Source organism: Rana temporaria, chromosome 3 (genome assembly GCF_905171775.1).
Source record: "Rana temporaria chromosome 3, aRanTem1.1, whole genome shotgun sequence".
NCBI classification, from domain to species: Eukaryota; Metazoa; Chordata; class Amphibia; order Anura; family Ranidae; genus Rana; species Rana temporaria.
This window is the reverse complement of record NC_053491.1, coordinates 198,767,349-198,785,071: the sequence shown is the minus strand read 5'-3', so window position 1 is coordinate 198,785,071 and position 17,723 is coordinate 198,767,349. Positions and strand designations below refer to the sequence as shown.

The 17,723-nt window shown below is 40.6% G+C and overlaps 1 protein-coding gene across 1 annotated transcript in view; it reads right to left on the bottom strand.

The window, feature by feature from the left end:
* NTN4 (netrin 4) overlaps nt 1-17,723 on the bottom strand; it is a 170,197-nt gene that overhangs the window by 16,931 nt on the left and 135,543 nt on the right. The window contains exons 6-7 of the mRNA XM_040344110.1: nt 11,050-11,263; nt 8,449-8,561 (exon numbers count right to left, since the gene is read on the bottom strand). Coding sequence (XP_040200044.1) covers nt 8,449-8,561; nt 11,050-11,263 — 327 coding nt within the window. The remainder of the gene's footprint in view (nt 1-8,448; nt 8,562-11,049; nt 11,264-17,723) is intronic.

The following is a 17,723-nucleotide window of genomic DNA, read 5'->3' as shown; positions in this document are numbered from 1 at the left end:
ACCACAATTTATATATTGAAAGGAAGATGGAGTTGACACTTTAGGCCACTAACCTAGGACAGGAAAAGTCTGAAACCCTTATCTGCATACTTTTTCCTGGTCAAAGACTCAACTTATTGAAGAAAGACATCAGTATGACAGCTAGGTATCATTTTCAAAATATCAGTAATGGACGTCTCCATATTTTTTATGCCATTTTTCCTTTATGGGAGACAAGATAGGCAATATTTTGTTTGAGAAAGGCACCCTCCATGCTTTGGTACAGTTAACTTAAAAGCAGGACCAACAGTATGGACTATATGCTACAAGACTACATTGAGTAGTAACTATTTTGAAAAAATGCATAGCATACAAAAAGGAGAAAACATTTCTCAAATTGTGGATTCATGGGCATGCTCCTGGAGGCCCATAGCCATTTTCTAAACTCTTTTGCCAGGTGTGCTGTCATTGGTGGTACATTCTAGTATTGGAAGGTGGAGTTCCATGTTGTACTACTGTTCATGTACAATATGCTATTACTGGAAGGATAATACTTCTTCTTTACATGTCACTTCATATTTTGTAGGAATGAGCTTAGGCCCCTTTCACACTTGTACGACTTGTCCTGCGACTTGGGACTGCAAAGTCGCATGACAAGTCGTACCCCATGATTTTCAATGAGTACCGTTCATATCTGTGCGTCATTAGGGGTCAACCCAGGGAAGACACAAGAATGCTTGAATGTTATTTCTTCAATAATAAACCGTATCTAACTCTTATAACACACTGTACGTAGTGGCAGTTTACCACTACGAGTGCTATTATAACACTGTCAGTGTTATTTTATGGGCCTTTATGATAAAATCAATATAAAAGTCAATTCACAAGGATTAACTCAGAGGTTATTACTCCTTAACCTCTTCAGGGCAAGCATGTTACAACCTTTTCCTTAACTGACAATTATTTGGTCATGCAGTACAATACCCAAATAAATTTATAGGATTTTTTTGTCAAATAGAGATGTCTTTTGTTAGTTTTTTATAACCCCGTTTTTTGTTTTTTTTAGCCTATGGAGGAAGAAAGGTTGAAGATTAAAAAAAAAAAAAAAAACTTACATTCTAGTATAAAACACATCAAAGGACACCTTTTTGGAAAATAGACACCTTAAGGTGATCTAATTTTTTTTACCACTTTTTTGAAAATGAAGAAGCATGCTAGTACTGCGGTGGTTAAAAAATGAAGGTGCACTTAGCCTTTACCCAACGAAGCCAAGTGCTACTTTTCAGTTATAAGTGGAAGAAAGTGAAAGAATGAAAAGCAGACTTTTTCTAAAAGTCCAACAGGCTCATAACCCGCTGGCTCATTACCCTGTGTAAACAGGCTCTTTCTAAATTTCAGTGTACATCCATTATTGGTCCATTATAATATTTGCACATGTGTTATGGTAGCATTTTTTGTCATAGCTTGTTCAGTACTGGCAGTGAAACTTTAACCCCCCCCCCCTTGCCCCTTAAACAACCAAAAACATTGGTAGTCAGTGGCATTGTAGACCTTCCAAAACAGTCCCACAGTTATCAGTGGTCATTGTAATTTTAAAAATTCACTTCCCCATCATTGGTGGTCACTGGCACTTTAAATGCTGCTCACATCCTTTGTGGTCAGTGGTACTTTTAACTCCACCCTCCCAACCTTCAATTGCAACTTGCGTCCACTGCAGATAGAGGGTTTAATGAATGGATTATGTTGAAAGAGGAAGGGGATGGTTCGCCAATGTAAATAGCTATCATTCTAACTGGCTCTGTGCCTTTGGCCGATTCTCTATTGTCTAATGACATCAGGAGCAATTGCTCTGTGTGCCTTCTGCACACAAATAGGCACATGCACAAAGGTTAACCAAAAGGTCACACAGGCACATCCATACAAGCCAGCAAGGGTACTGTAACAGGAGTCACTTTTGGGCACAGATTGAGCCAGGAAATAAAGAGACATATATTGGATTGTTTTAACACGGACAGTAATCTACCATATATTCTTTAAATGTCTGTAAAGAATATTGTGACCCAACCAGTCAATAGTTACTCATTTCTATGATTAGCCCTGGCTAGTGAGTTGTTAATTGAGTCAGGCTTCTGGAAGACCTTTCATTGTGTGATAACACTGCTTAAAGCCTATTGATGCTCGGAGGTGTGAATACCTTTCTGTCAAGCTGTATGCGGAGACAGAACGTCTGTCTAGGGATGTGGATTGAGAAGAGATCATTGTGTGATGGTGTTTTGTTTGAGTTCTGTTAATGAAGGAATGTGCAGTGATTAGGTCATGATAATTATAGCCCGGCCCCGAGATGTCTAGAATGTTTAGCAATTAGCCATCTGAAGGTGTATTGAAGTCCCCCAGGGTGTGGGTGGAAAGTTTGATTGTTCCTGTGCCTTGAAAACTGTATAAAAGCTGAGAGTGAACCATTAAAATTGTCTTTCATTTGAAACCAGAAAGCACAGAGCTGTGTCTCGTCTTATTCTGGGAAAAGGGATGTATCGGGTCCTGTTGGTTGGAGTGTCGATAAGCTGTCGTGGGGTGATGGAAGGTCGTAAACGGTGGTGAGCGTTACAGTGGTGGCTAGCAGCGGGATAATTCCATCGCTTAAAGGACAGCTACAAGGACTACTGGAGAACCGTGGCAGACCGGCCAGCAACCATACGAAGATGGACGTGATCACAGAACTTGTCCAAATGGATGGAGCGGAAAGACCCAACTTAATGGAAAGGCCCAGCGTAACAGACAGGACCCCGGAGGAGGCAAGTTTTGATCGGGCTGTCAAACTAAGACTGGCACACTATGGTCCTAACCCTCCACCGGAGATCATAGACCGAGTTATAGCTGCTATGGACGCAAATTGGCTACGGCAAAGACGTTCTGCAGCAGCAGAAGTCACAGCAGCACCAACTGAAAGGAGAAAGATACATTTTGCTGCTTTTAAGAACTTCATTGAAACTGAAGGGGAGATCGATGGGTACCTTGCTGATTTTGAACGGCAATGTGCCCTACACCGGGTGCCCACAGAGGAATGGGTTACCATTTTGTCTGGGAAATTGTCCGGCCGGGCCAGTGAAGCGTTCAGGGCCATCCCAGACAAGCATATTATGAACTATGGACTGGTAAAAGAAGCACTTTTGGCCAGGTATGCCGTCACACCGGAGGCGGTTCCGAGAGACGAGCAAGCAGAATGGAGACTCATATACCGAGTGGGCATGCCGCCTACACCACACAGCATCCCACTGGGTTGATGGATGCCAAGCAGAATCCGGGGAAGAGGTGCTGCAGGTGTTCCTGCTGGAGCACTTCTTTGACAAACTGTCCTGGGAAGTCAGAGAATGGGTCCGGGACAGAAACCCCTTCTCCTTGTCTGAAGCAGCTCGCCTGGCGGACGAATACACAGACGCCCGCAAACTGGACAACTCTGTGGTCAAGACCACAGCTTGGGTGGATTATCGATCAGCGGCACCCCCGCCGGCTATTGCCTACAAACCCCAGTCGGACCGTCCTACAACACCACCTCCAGCGGCCACTTATCCTCAGCAGCCTAGGTTCAACTCCCAGGACTACTCACAGCCCATCAGGTGTTTTGGGTGTAAACAGCTAAGACACAGAAAGCTAGACTGTCCATTGAATCCACCCAGGCAGTCACAGTCATGGAGACAGTAAGAAAGGGGGAAGCCCCACACATCCATGCCTGCGGCCCACTGCGTTGAGGAGGAAGAACATTGGGGCGTTCTGCACGAGGCAGATCCGATACAAGCAGCTAACCAGGACAACAGGCAGCAACACAGGCAGACTGTCCGGGTCAATGGAAAGGTAGCCAATGGACTACGCGATACTGGGGCCACGATGACCCTGCTACAGAAGAAACTCATCCCAGAGAGCCAGCACACCGGAGACACCGTAGCCGTAAGAGTAGCGGGAGGCACCGTCTTCCGGCTACCCATTGCCCGGGTTCACCTGGATTGGGGGGTTGGTTCGGGACATGTGAATGTGGGGGTGATGAAGGATTTGCCAGCAGATGTACTACTGGGGAATGATTTGGCCCCCCTTGTTTCTGCGTACGCCCCGATGGGTCCCGCCGAAGCCCACACAGTGACTACCTGTGCCCCAACCCGCGTTGCTGGAACCAACTCGCTTGCTGCAGATACCCGGGTACCCCGGTAAGACTACCTTCCCCGACATGTACTGTAGATCCGGCACAATATCACAGTCTAAAATGGGAATGTGACAAGTTGGCCAGTGAGAAATCGGAGATGCAACGACACTACGTCATGTATTATGAGACCATTAACCCCCAGACCATATTGCTGGTCAAAGACCAGGCCACTTTTTGCGATTCGGCACTGCGTCGATTTAACTAACAATTGCGCGGTCGTGCGACGTGGCTCCCAAACAAAATTGGCGTCCTTTTTTTCCCCCAAATAGAGCTTTCTTTTGGTGGTATTTGATCACCTCTGCGGTTTTTAGTTTTTGCGCTATAAACAAAAATAGAGCGACAATTTTGAAAAAAATGAATATTTTTTACTTTTTGCTTTAATAAATATCCCCCAAAAATATATAAAAAACGATTTTCTTCCTCAGTTTAGGCCGATACGTATTCGTCTACATATTTTTCGTAAATAAAAATCGCAATAAGCGTTTATTGATTGGTTTGCGCAAAAGTTATAGCGTTTACAAAATAGGGGATAGTTTTATGGCATTTTTCTTAATATTTTTTTTTTACTAGTAATGGCGGCGATCAGCGATTTTTATCAGTACTGCGATAATTATGGCGGACACTTCGGACACATTTTTGGGACCATTGGCATTTTTATAGCGATCAGTGCTATAAAAATGCATTGATTACTATAAAAATGCCACTGGCAGTGAAGGGGTTTACACTAGGGGGCGAGGAAGGGGTTTATCATGTTCCCTGGGTGTGTTCTAACTGAAGGGGGGGTAGACTGACATGGGGAAATGACAAATCGCTGTTCATACATTGTATGAACAGACGATAGGTAATTCCCCCCCCTGACAGGACCGGGAGCTGTGTGTTTACACACAAAGCTCCTGGTTCTTGCTCTGTAACGAGCGATCGCGGGTGCCGCGCCCCTATTGGCTGCTCGGCGAGATGACGTATAGCTACGTGATCTTGCCCAGCAGAGCCGACCTGCCGCTGGTCGGCAAGCAGTTAAAGGTAACCATCCTCACCTGTGATCTGTTTTCTTGTAGATAGTGTGTGTGTATAAAAGGTCAATATGTTTCTGGACTCTGACAGACCCTTGCATCTTTCATTCAGTGCTACACTGATGTTTCTGGATTCTGAGTCATGGGGAAAGCAAAATAATTTTCAAAGGATCTGTGGGAAAAGGTAGTTGAACTGTATAAAACAGGAAAGGGATATAAAAGGATATCCAAGAAATTGAGAAAGCCAATCAGCAGTGTTCAAACTCTAATCAAGAAGTGGATCATAAGGGGTTCTGTTTGGCCACAACCATAGATGCTACATTTGGAGAGGAGTCAACAAGGCCTATGATCAAAGGTATGGAGGTGAATCGCTGATGTTTTGGGGATGTGTGAGCTACAAAGAAACAGGAAATTTGGTCAAAATTGATGGCAAGATGAATGCAGTATGTTATCAAAAAATACTGGAGGAATATTTGCATTCATCAGCCAGGAAGCTGCGCATGGGACGTACTTGGACATTCCAACATGACAATGGTCCACAACACAAGGCAAAGTCGACCTTTCATTGGCCACAGCAGAATAAAGTAAAGGTTCTATAGTGGCCATCTCAGTCTCCTGACCTCAATATCATTGAGCCACTCTGGGGAGATCTCAAACGTGCAGTTCATGCAAGACAACCCAATAATTTACAAGAACTGGATTCTTTTTGCCAAGAGAAATGGGCAGCTTTACCATCTGAGAAGATAAAGAGCCTCATCCACAAATACCACAAAAGACTTCAAGCTGTCATTGATGTTAAAGGGGGCAATACACGGTTTTAAGAACTGGGGTATGTAAACCTTTGATCAGGGTCATTTGGGTAGTTTCTGTTGTGATTACGATTTAAAAAGAGTAAACACCGTTGATTGATAATAAATGGCTTCAGCCAAACACTAACCATGAGTGAAAAAAAGTTTTTTGTGTTATCATTCATATTCTTTGAAAAATGGCCAAGAAATCAAAAATTCTGTCTGGGTACATAAACGTATAAACACAACTGTAGGAAAGCAACAACAAGACGTGAAGTTAGTGAGAACAATAGGGAAATAAACCATGGAAGAAACATATCTGCCTTTAGGAAATGTAGATATTTACGTATGTACAGTTGTAATAAAAAGTATGTGAACCCTTTTGGAATGATATGGATTTCTCCACAAATTGGTCATACAATGTCATCTGATCTTCATCTAAGTCACAACAATAGGCAATCACAGTCTGCTTAAACTAATAACACACAACAAATTTAATGTTACCATGTTTTTATTGAACACACCATGTAAACATTCACAGTGCAGGTGGAAAAAGTATATGAACCCCTAGACTAATGACATCTCCAAGAGCCAATTGGACTCCTGTTGGCTGACACCTCGCTCCAATGAATGAGATGAGATGGGAGGTGTTGGTTACAGCTGCTCTGCCCTATAAAAAAACACACACCCGTTTTTGGTTTGCTTTTCACAAGAAGCATTGCCTGATGTGAATGATGCCTCACACAAAAGAGCTCTCAGAAGACTTATGACTAAGAATTGTTGGATATAAAGCTGGGAAGGGTTATAAAAGTATCTCCAAAAGCCTTGCTGTTCATCAGTCCACTGTAAGACAAAGTGTCTATAAATAGAGAAAGTTCAGCACTGCTGCTACTCTCCCTAGGAGTGGCCGTCCTGTAAATATGACTGCAAGAGCATAGCGCAGACTGCTCAATGAGGTGAAGAAGAATCCTAGAGTGTCAGCATATGCTTACATCCCTGTTAGCAAATCTACGATACGCAAAACACTAAACAATAATGGATTTCACGGGAGGATACCACAGAGGAAGCCATTGCTGTTCAAAAAAAATATTGCTGCACGTTTACAGTTTGCACAAGAGCACCTGGATCTTCCACAACAGTACTGGCAAAATATTTTGTGGACAGATGAAACCAAAGTTGAGTTGTTTGGAAGAAACACACAACACTATGTGTGGAGAAAAAGAGGCACAGTACACCAACATCAAAACTTCACCCCAACTGTGAAGTATGGTGGTGGGGGCATCATGGTTTGGGGCTGCTTTGCTGCATCAGGGCCTGGACGGATTGCTATCACTGAAGGAAAAATTAATTCCCAAGTTTATCAAGACATTTTGCAGGAGAACTTAAGGCCATCTGTCCACCAGCTGAAGCTCAACAGAAGATGGGTGTTGCAACAGGACAATGACCCAAAGCATAGAAGTAAATCAACAACAGAATGGCTTAAACAGAAGAAAATACGCCTTCTGGAGTGGCCCAGTCAGAGTCCTGACCCCCCCCCCCCTCCGATTGAGATGCTGTGGCATGACCTCAAGAAAGCGATTCACACCAGACATCCCAAGAATATTGCTAAACTGAAACAGTTCTGTAAAGAGGAATGGTCAAGAATTACTCCTGACCGTTGTGCACGTCTGATCTGCAACTACAGGAAATGTTTGGTTGAAGTTATGCTGCCAAAGGAGGTTCAACCTGTTATTAAATCCAAGGGTTCAATACAAATATGGTAACATTACATTTTTTGTATGTTATTAGTTTAAGCAGACTGTGATTGTCTATTGTTGTGACTTAGATGAAGATCAGATCCCTCTTTATGACCAATTTGTGCAGAAATCCGTATCATTCCAAAGGGTTCACATACTTTTTATTGCAACTGTAAAAGTGATCTCCCAAATCTATGGTTTACTACAGACCAAAGAACTGTGAAAGGCAATACTTTAGAATGTGGCTGTCATAATTCCATATGGTATTAATGGTATTAATGTTTTACATCTGAATTCTTTGGAAAAAAAAAAAAACTTTGACATGCCATGCCATGTGAAAACATGAATTCTTTTACCTGGCACATATGGACCCTATGACACCTCTGCTAAGCACTACATGTATTTATGCCATTTGTTCCTGTTTTTAAATGCATCAGCCTTTTCTTAAAGGTGGAATGTATATTTGCCATGCTGGTTCTAAGGTAGTGTGACACAGCATACAGTAAAAACAATTGTTTTCAGCTTCACTACTCCTGAACAAGTAAGACCAATATGTGGGAAAGCCAGAAAGCATTCAGGGTTTTCAAAGCTCTTCCTAAACATCAGCAGCATAGAAAACCTCATATGTTTTTCAATTTATTACATAAAATGAACATTGAATCTTACATGCAGTTATGTGCATAAAGTAAAAAAAAAAAAAAAAGAAACATGTGTATAGAGAAGCAGACCTCTCGACTTCTCACCTGAGTGACGAAGGGCTGAAAATCCCTGTTCATCTTCCCATTCCCAGGCCTGTCCACTCTCATTAAACACAGAAAGGTATTCAGGAATTTCTCGGTACCAGTCTATTTCCATGCTGTGAAGATACATATTAGAACAGTCTCCAAAATACAAATAAACAGTAATCACGATTCATTCTTCCAACAAAATGTGTCACTGTGTTTTAATAACTAGGACTATTAATTTACAATTAATCATTCATTTATTTTAACAAAACGAGATTTCAACAAGTCCAAGTCAGTGAATGATTTCTGGTATGTTGGGTGAGGGGAGGTAAATAATGAGTGGCTTGCCCAGTCCATTTAAACCCATGACATCAGCAGATGATGTTGGCTTGAGGTCAGACCACAGACAGAGCACATTGTGTCCAAAGCCAAGTCCATTATGGGTAAAGAATAGGCGTTATATCTGCATAACTGACCCTTCTAGTCTGTTGTGCACATTTAACCACTAAGAAATGAAACTCATATAGAATTACCCTTAAGTATGAAAATATAGTATGAGGTCTTTTTATATAAACAAATATATGATACATTTTAATCAAATGTCCAGTATACCAGTTCTGTTCTAATGACAGTATCTCACAAAAGTGAGTACACCCCTCACATTTTTGTGAATATTTTATTATATCTTTTCATGTGACAACATTGAAGAAATTACACTTTGCTACAAAGTAAAGTAGTGAGTGTACAGCTTGTATAACAGAGTAGTTTGCTGTCCCCTCAAAAAACTTCAACACAAAGCCATTAATGTCTAAGGCCCCGTACACAGGTCCGAGGAACTCGACGGGCAAAACTCATCGTTTTGCTCGTCGAGTTCTGTGTGAAGCCGCTGAGGATCTGGGCGAGCCAACTTTCCTCATTGAACAACGAGGAAATAGAGAACATGATCTCTATTTGGCTCGACGAGGAACTCGTCGGCTTCCTCGGCCGAAAGTGTACACACGGCCGGGTTTCTCGGCAGAATTCAGTTCCGATCGAGTTTCTGGCTGAATTCTGCCGAGAAACTCGGTCGTGTGTACGGGGCCTAAGCCGCTGGCAACAAAAGTGTAGTTCATATGCTTTACTTTATATGTGCTGCTACACTAATAGTAATAAAGTGCTCCCAGGAAAATCATTTGTATTGTATTGTATTTAATGTATTCGTAATTGATGCCAAATTAAAAGAAAAGGTTAATGTTACAGCCATGTGGAGAAAGGTGAACTGAAATACCTTAATTACCATATTGCTGTACAATAAATAAATATACTGGGGCTAATTTATTACATCTGAAGACAATAAGTGAGAAAATATATGTTGCTGCTATTAGTAACCAGTCAGGTTTCAACTTTCTTTTTATGCAAAACTGTAACAAGAATCCTGATTGGTTGCATCAGGTCTGCTTTTTGCTGATTTTCCTTTCTCCACCTGTAATGTATCATCCTCACTGAGTGCTAATACAGATGCATTTGGAAGACATGGCCAGGGCATATACCAGTATAAAATTCTGTGCCTGTATAGGGTGCACTTCAGAAGATTTCCACATGGAAGATTTACTCCCATCCTTATGCAGTTATAGATATTAAAACATCAGTCTAATATTAACAGACATATCCAGCCACTGAAATGAGTAAGGGAGTTACTAATGCTCTTTAGAGAACACTGCAAACCTACTACAGGCAGTCCCCGAGTTATGAACAAGTTCTTAAGTTGAATTTGTATGCAAGTTGGAAGAGGTAAAAAAGATTTGGATAGCATAGGGAAGGATTAACTGGGCATGCAGTAATGTGGGATTGCCAACAGGTCCTCCATACAGTAGGGGGCAGCATGCAGTGAGCAGCAAGATGGCTGTCCGGCTGTTTCTAAGACCAGCTTAAGTATGTAAGTCAGATGTTTGTAACTCAGGGACTGTCTGTATCGTAATCTTAGCCATTTTTGTAATCTTTTTCCAAGCTCACTCATGTTCTGCTGTATAGAACTGCTGATTCTTTATCTATCTATGAGAGACAGCAAGGAGCCTCCCAAGTGCTTCTCTGGAAGTTTTCTTCTGTGCAGCTAGATGGAACTGCAGCTTCTTGTAACATGATTCTTTGCAACTTTTATGAGAGACAGCAAAATAGCCTACAATAAGTGTAACTGAGATTTACTGACCTGCACTCTCATATAGCTTAAAGAGACTCTTTTATCACACCCTACTGTGACAACAAACTACATGTAGGCAATTAGAATTATATGCACTTACTACAGCAGTTCAAATTGTCTAAGCAGAGATATCTGCACTGCTATAGTGCTTAATCATTTACAATTCTGGGAGTGTTGGATCCTCAGACATATGGGCAACTATAATATCCATAACATCCCATTACCATCAATGTGCCAAGCGTGGTCACTGCCAAAGACCAATTATGTAAAAAAAAAAAATTGGACCTAAAAAGTGTTTTTTTTTTCTATCTCAAGTGAGCTCCCTCTGAAATACAGATCATAAACATGAAAGCCATTTAAAAGTAGCAAAAGGGGTATAATATCTAGAAAAGATTTAAAAACCAGATGTGGGCAACCTAATGTGAAATGTATCCAGAACTTACTTGTTAATACAGTCTCCTGTAAAGGGATCACAATTCCCAGCACAATCACATGGCCTGCATCCATAGTCACCAAATCCCCAGTACCCCACCATACAGCGGTCACAGCTAGGCCCGGCTACACCAGGTTTGCAAGGACAATCTCCATTTTGAGGATCACAGGTTGTAAAGGTGGTGGAGGTAAGCTTTGTTGAACCAACTGGGTGGCAGGAACATGCTGAAGAAACAAGAAATTGAAAAAGTTATCAACTATAAAACAGTTTCACAAGATACATTGCAAGACAATAAGAATATTAACACACAGTATTTTATAAATACAATTTTTTTTTCTTTTAAAATATTTTATTTTCAAAGTATTAAGATTACAATTCAATACAACTGATTATTGGTTTAAAGTTTCATTAACAATAAGTCCTGGATAATGACAAATTTATATGTATAAGTAACAGTTGCAAAAAATAATATAGAGGAGAAAATACATCCATATCAGGCCCAACTAATAAAGTGACCGGCCTGGAGAGGGACACCCAGGGAACAGAAGTATTCTCGATCCCCCGGCACCCCTAAAGGGAACATACTGTGCCGGTGGATCACCCCCCCAATGACCCTTACCCCCTACTGAAGAGGTAATTTTGTCATGGATATCCAGCCAAATAGGTAAAAACAGAAGATAAATGTATCTATAACTTATATGATACTAAGAGAACATGGGAGATAAGTTACCCTAGTGTCATTTCCTGGTATCCCCAGAGCAGGGGGATAGTAAAAGAGAGGTATAGAAAGGGATAGAAACAGAGAAGGAAAGAGAAAGAGGGATGAGAAGGGGGGATACGTGTCTTAATGCTGAGGATGAGAGCCGGTGAGGCACCCTTTGAAGTAGAAATCTCTATTGATTTGGCCCAGTTGGGTAAATGGATGCAAGTCTAGTGGGGGTCAAAATACCACCTGGTTAGAACCTTAATATTAGCTTCTATTAGGGAAACATTAAGAATTCCCCTGAAAGACTTTGAGCAGGCTCTATGCCAGGTTTCTAGATCCTAGCTATGTTGAAAATCATTTTCCCAAGCTTCCATAAAAGAAGATTTTGCTGTAGGGTGAGTGAGACACACGTAAATCACAGAAATGCCTCCCTTTTTCTCCATGACTTGTTCACACCAAATCTAAAATTTTGTGAATTGGAGCGGAAGCGGTATGTCCTCGTACCCCGGGTTACATTTATTGGTTTAGAATAATGTCCTTGTAGATGAATTAGTGTCCTAGGGTGTGAGTACAGGGATTGCAGAAAACCTATGAAGCTCCCCCCCGAAGCCCCAATGCTCTACAAGGGAAAATATGTATTGCCAAGACACTATGTCAAAGGCCTTTTGGAGGTATAACGATAAGAGAAGCCATCCTGTCTCGCTGCTCTCCCCCAACCGGATTGTAGAATGGATACCAGATTATTATTTTGTCTGGGCCTTGATTACCTGGGATGAAGTCCACTTGATCTTTATGTATGTAGTTATTAATAAAGGATGATAAAAGGTTGGCCAGTATTTTTGTCATTATCTTTATATTATTATAGATGAGACAGATTGGGCGATAATTTCTAACTTCTTTGGGTTTTTTATCAGGTTTGGGGATGACTGTGATATATGCTGTGTTAAGGTGAGTGTCTAAGAGAACTCCCTGTGTTTTCATAATAAAGAATTTGGTTAGATGTGGTGCTAGAGTTTCCAAGAAGGCTTTATAATAAGGGATGGATAAATCGTCAGGTTCTTGTGCCGACCTTTTTTTGAGGTTTTTTAATGACCTTCTGAACCTCCTCAATTGTGAAGGAAACTTCTAATATTTTTTTGTGTGAAGAATTTAGGGTTGGTACAGGAAGTTCGTCTAGATATTTAAAGATTGAACCTTTGTCAGGTTGGGAGGGTGAGCTGTAAAGGTGGGAGTAAAAATCTTGGAATGCATCCAAGATTTTGACTGCATTAGCTGTGGCCTGCCATTCTGATCTTGGGCATAGCTTGAATTTTGACTCGGGGGGGGGGGGGGGGGGTTAGAGTAATGACCCTATTTTGTTTGTATGTAAATAAAATGTATTACTACTCCATCGTTTCACCATTTCTGCTTGCGTAGTTTGGGATAGGTTGAGGTCCGGTCTAGTTTTATCCAATAGGGCAGTAGAAATCGAGGAAGGATCTTGTTTGTGACTAGATCTAAGGGCTGCATACTCTGTTTATAGATGCTCTATGTCAGCCCTTTGTTCTCATTTGGTTCGGGTTGAGATTTGGATAATTTTACCCCGAATGAAGGCTTTATGGTCTGCCCACAGGGTTTCAGATGAGGTGTCCCTCATGTCATTAAAAGAAAAATATTCGTTGAGTGCTTTATTGATTTTCTCTACTGTATCCTGATTAGAGAGAATGGACTCATTAAGTTTCCATTGCCCCTGTTTACTACCTAGCATACTAGAGCATATAGTTATGATGACCACTGAGTGATCTGATAAAGCTGTGTCTTTAATGTGGGCACTGTTTATTGATGGTAATTGGTATGTGGGCATCAGAATATGGTCTATTCTAGCATATGTGTTATGAGGATGTGAGTAATGTGTAAAATCTCGCTTAGTGGGGTTTAGTTCCATCCAGGCATCAGTTAAACTATGAGCATAAATTATTCTGCCGATTTTAAGGCTTTCTTTGGTTGGGCGAGTCAATTGATCCTTTAAGGGTTTAGATTTATCCAAAGCCTGATCGAACGCTGCATTCGAATCTCCCCCAAATATGACTGTGCCTGTGAGCATGGGGTTCAATGTGTCCATCACAGTCTTAAAAAAAAACAGCTTGTCCTCTATTGGCAGCATAATATGACACTATAGAGTAAAGTTGTCCTTCTATTGTACCTTGTACCAACAAGATTCTTCCTTCAGGATCAATGTACTCCAAATTCTTTTTTAAATTTACACGATTTTGAGAAAATGATAGCTACCCCTTTAGTTTTATTTTCAGCCCTGGCTAGGTGAAATTGGGGGAAGTGCGGATGTATACATTTGGGGCTATACCGTAAAGGGAAATGCGTGTCTTGGATTATAAGAATATCTATTTTGAGAGATGTGTATAAATACAATTTTATAAAAAAATATCTGTTCAAAAGTTACATAAAACAGTTTACAGTTTTGCAATGCATTTAAATATACTGTAAATGGCAAGCTTATTTATTAATAAATATTAAAGAGATTGTAAAAGCTCACCTTATAAAACAACCCATTCAATTTAAAATAGAAATGCAATGCAAAACATTTGTGTATAGATATAAAAAAACATTATAAATATCTGTTTTCCCTTTTTTATAAGTAATCACATTCTCTCTGTTCTCAGCTGGGGTGAGGAGAAGCAATAGTACACTGATTCCCAGTGACGCGTCAGGACAGGTTTGATCATTGGAAGATAGCATACTGAGTTAACAGCATAGCTAGAAAATTGACCACAGTATGTTCTCCTGCTTAGTGCGGTCAGTTTTTAACAGGAAAGCAGAGGGACTGGCAGGAACACCAGGGATTTCACACACAGGAAGCAATACAAAGAGAACAGGATACTTTATCATATACTGTAAGTACATGGTACAGCAGGCACATATCAGGAATAAGAAATATTTTTTGTATTTATTTATTGCTACTGCTACTTCAGTTAAACACTGTGAAATTATGTTCTTAAACAGGGGGACTAGGCAGGAATGCCAGATGTTCCATGTGCAAACATAGTTGATCTCATTGTTCTTACACTAATGAACTCCACTATCTTTTTTGCATTTTTTCTTTTAATATTCCAGAATATACGATCTCTCACATAAAAATACAGAAACACTTTTTTAGTCTTTTTTAGCCCACCAAAAATGAAATTTAGGAGTTCGTAGTTAGGCCCTTGTTTTCTAACTCCCACAGTGAGATCTCCACCTGGGAGTTTTGAGTGTTCCCCCCCATCTTCCAACGCTTCCCTTTGCATTTTCCATAACATAAAACATGTAAATGCCTCTTAATAGCGAAAGCAAATATAAGTTTTGGGTGCACTAGCCCTTTAAAATAGAATAGCCATGAAAAGGAAGAGCACCCTGGGGTGCCCTCAGATTTATTCAGGGGTGCCTTGAACGACCTGTGTACAATCAGCCTGAATGATCAGTGCTGCCGGATATAAATATAGATCATTGTATTCTGGCAGTGGGGAAGTCTCCCTGCTGTCAGAATACAATAGCACAGCGGGAGTGATTGCCCCATCCATATCGAATGTGTGGATGGGGGAATCAGATAAGTTCAATCCACTGCTTGAACAAAAAAAAAAAGTGTAATGTATTGGTGGCTGCCTTAACGATTGCATGGCCATCCATAACAATACGAATTCTTTAACCAGGTAAGCATGTTCCCCTTATATTACTAAGCTCTTTACTGCCTTGTGTTGTTTTATGACTCAACAATAGAATGGAATAATGCCATGTATGCCAGGGCAATACACCTACAATACAGTTCAAATTTACAAGATTGATTTTAAAAGAGGAAACATCTACCACACCTCCAAACCGTTTGTAAATGCATCCTTCTTTGGCTTTTATAAAATTCATAAACCACACTGACATTGACATAGAAGAAATAAAGAGAACTGATGTCACAAAGCATGATGTACTTTGTAAGTGGCATATTGCCTATTTAGCTATAGTCTTTATTGACCTCAGATAACGCCATAATTTTCTCCTTTCAGGTCTGGAAGTTACCTATGATTTACTTCTGCCTGCCATCCAGCCAGAGCAAGGGTGCTTTCAATAAAGACCTACACTCTGAAAAACTGTTTTTCTAGCAAGAGATTTAGACCACAGTTAAATCTGATGGATATTAAAAATACCCCAAATGCACATTCATAAAATAGCTTTCATAGTGATTTGGCTATCCTATGCATTCAATAACCTACAGCTTTCTAAAAATTTAGTAATCCGATTACCCCAGAATACACTGTCATAGTAAATGAAAAATTATCCCCCTGCTACTTACACTATGAACTTCATTTAGGCATACATTTCAGTGTAATGTATGCCAGAAGCTCTTGCTGCATGCCTATAGTTTAATTGCAAGTAATAAGAAACTTAAAGTCAGAGTGTTATTATTTAACACAATCAGTCCTTAGGAAAATAATACGTTTAGTTAACTAATTTAGTTAACATAATATTTAGTTATGGTTTAATATACTGTACGTGCTACACAAGCCAGTTTGTAATATTATTATTAAAAGGTTACCTATTTCAATTCTTTTTTTTTCTATAGCTGCCAAAGATACAAATGTCACTTCTTTGTAACTAAGACAACTATGGTAAAACTCAGGGTGTCCCGTATACTGTGTAAATAATGCTTCCAGATACATATTTTCTTTGAAATGTGACTCAGAACTGACTCAGTGTGAGTAAGTCGTCAATACGTTTTTCCCCTATTACAACAACTTAACTGATCATGCAGGCAGCCCCTACTATTCTAGAATATGCAGTGGTGGTGAATGGAATCTTGTATAGTTTAGCTCAGAAGGGCTAGGATTGGTGGAATATTGTTCTTCTAATAAAAGTATACTAATCCTTTAAAGTGAGCCTAAAATAGAATTTTTGACAAAGTATCCTTTCACATGGGCTTTGTCAGCTCTGTTCAGCAGGAAATACGCGAATAGGTCCCCTGCTGAATTAGAGCTGAGTGGGACGAATGTCAGTTTTATGACATCTGTACTCCTTCAGTCTCAGTCCACATTTTGACAGCGAACATCTGCAGACCTATGATGACTCTATGTGTGGCCATATTTAAATGACCAAGTGTTCCCCGAATGGAAAAGGAGTGGTGCCCCTTCGGTGTAAAGAAGGTTTGTTGTCTGTCTTGGTGGCCTTCGAGCTCCAGGACTTTCCAAAAGTAGCTTTTCTGTTTTGCCCCCCAGTCCTGAAAAGACTGAGAAGGAATCCTTCTTAGTAGCAGACGAAGAACGGCGTCTGCTCCAAAGGCATCTGCCACATTGGAGGTAAGAGAGTGTTCTTTCGTATCATGATTTTCCGTATGAACTTCCAGGGCATTGTCAAAGGGGCATTCCAACTTGAAAGGCATATGTACCAACTGCTTCAAGTAGGGGATTTTAGCAGACCAGCATTTAGGCTACAGCACCTTAGGCCAAAAAGATTCCTGTATTGAAAGTTTTACATTCTTATGCACCACCACTGTGACAATGCTCACTGTGGACTGTTACATCTTGGGTAATTCCATATATAGAGGAAACAGCTCGCTCCAAGGAATGGCACTTCTTGTATAAATGGCGCTCATAGGAAACAAAGACCGTGGGTGAGGAGGCCTGTGTGTCACTAATTCCATTGTTTTTTACTGTGGTTTTTATCCTTACTTGATGTAAGCTGTTTTTTTACTAAATAAATTAACTTTTCATTTGGCAATATTGCACTATGGCTGTTCTTTGTTTCCGATGAGCGCCATTTATACAAGAAGTGCCATTCCTTGGAGCGAGCTGTTTCCTCTATATATGGAATTATCCAAAAAGTTTTGATGCCAAGTTTTGGAAGTAGTTCTTCGTCTTCGCCTGAAACCTGGAATCCTTTACAGATCCATCAGCAGGATTCCTTATCTGACTATCTGATGAGCCTTGTTTGACCCTTGGGTCATTGCTGGAGGTGAGCGG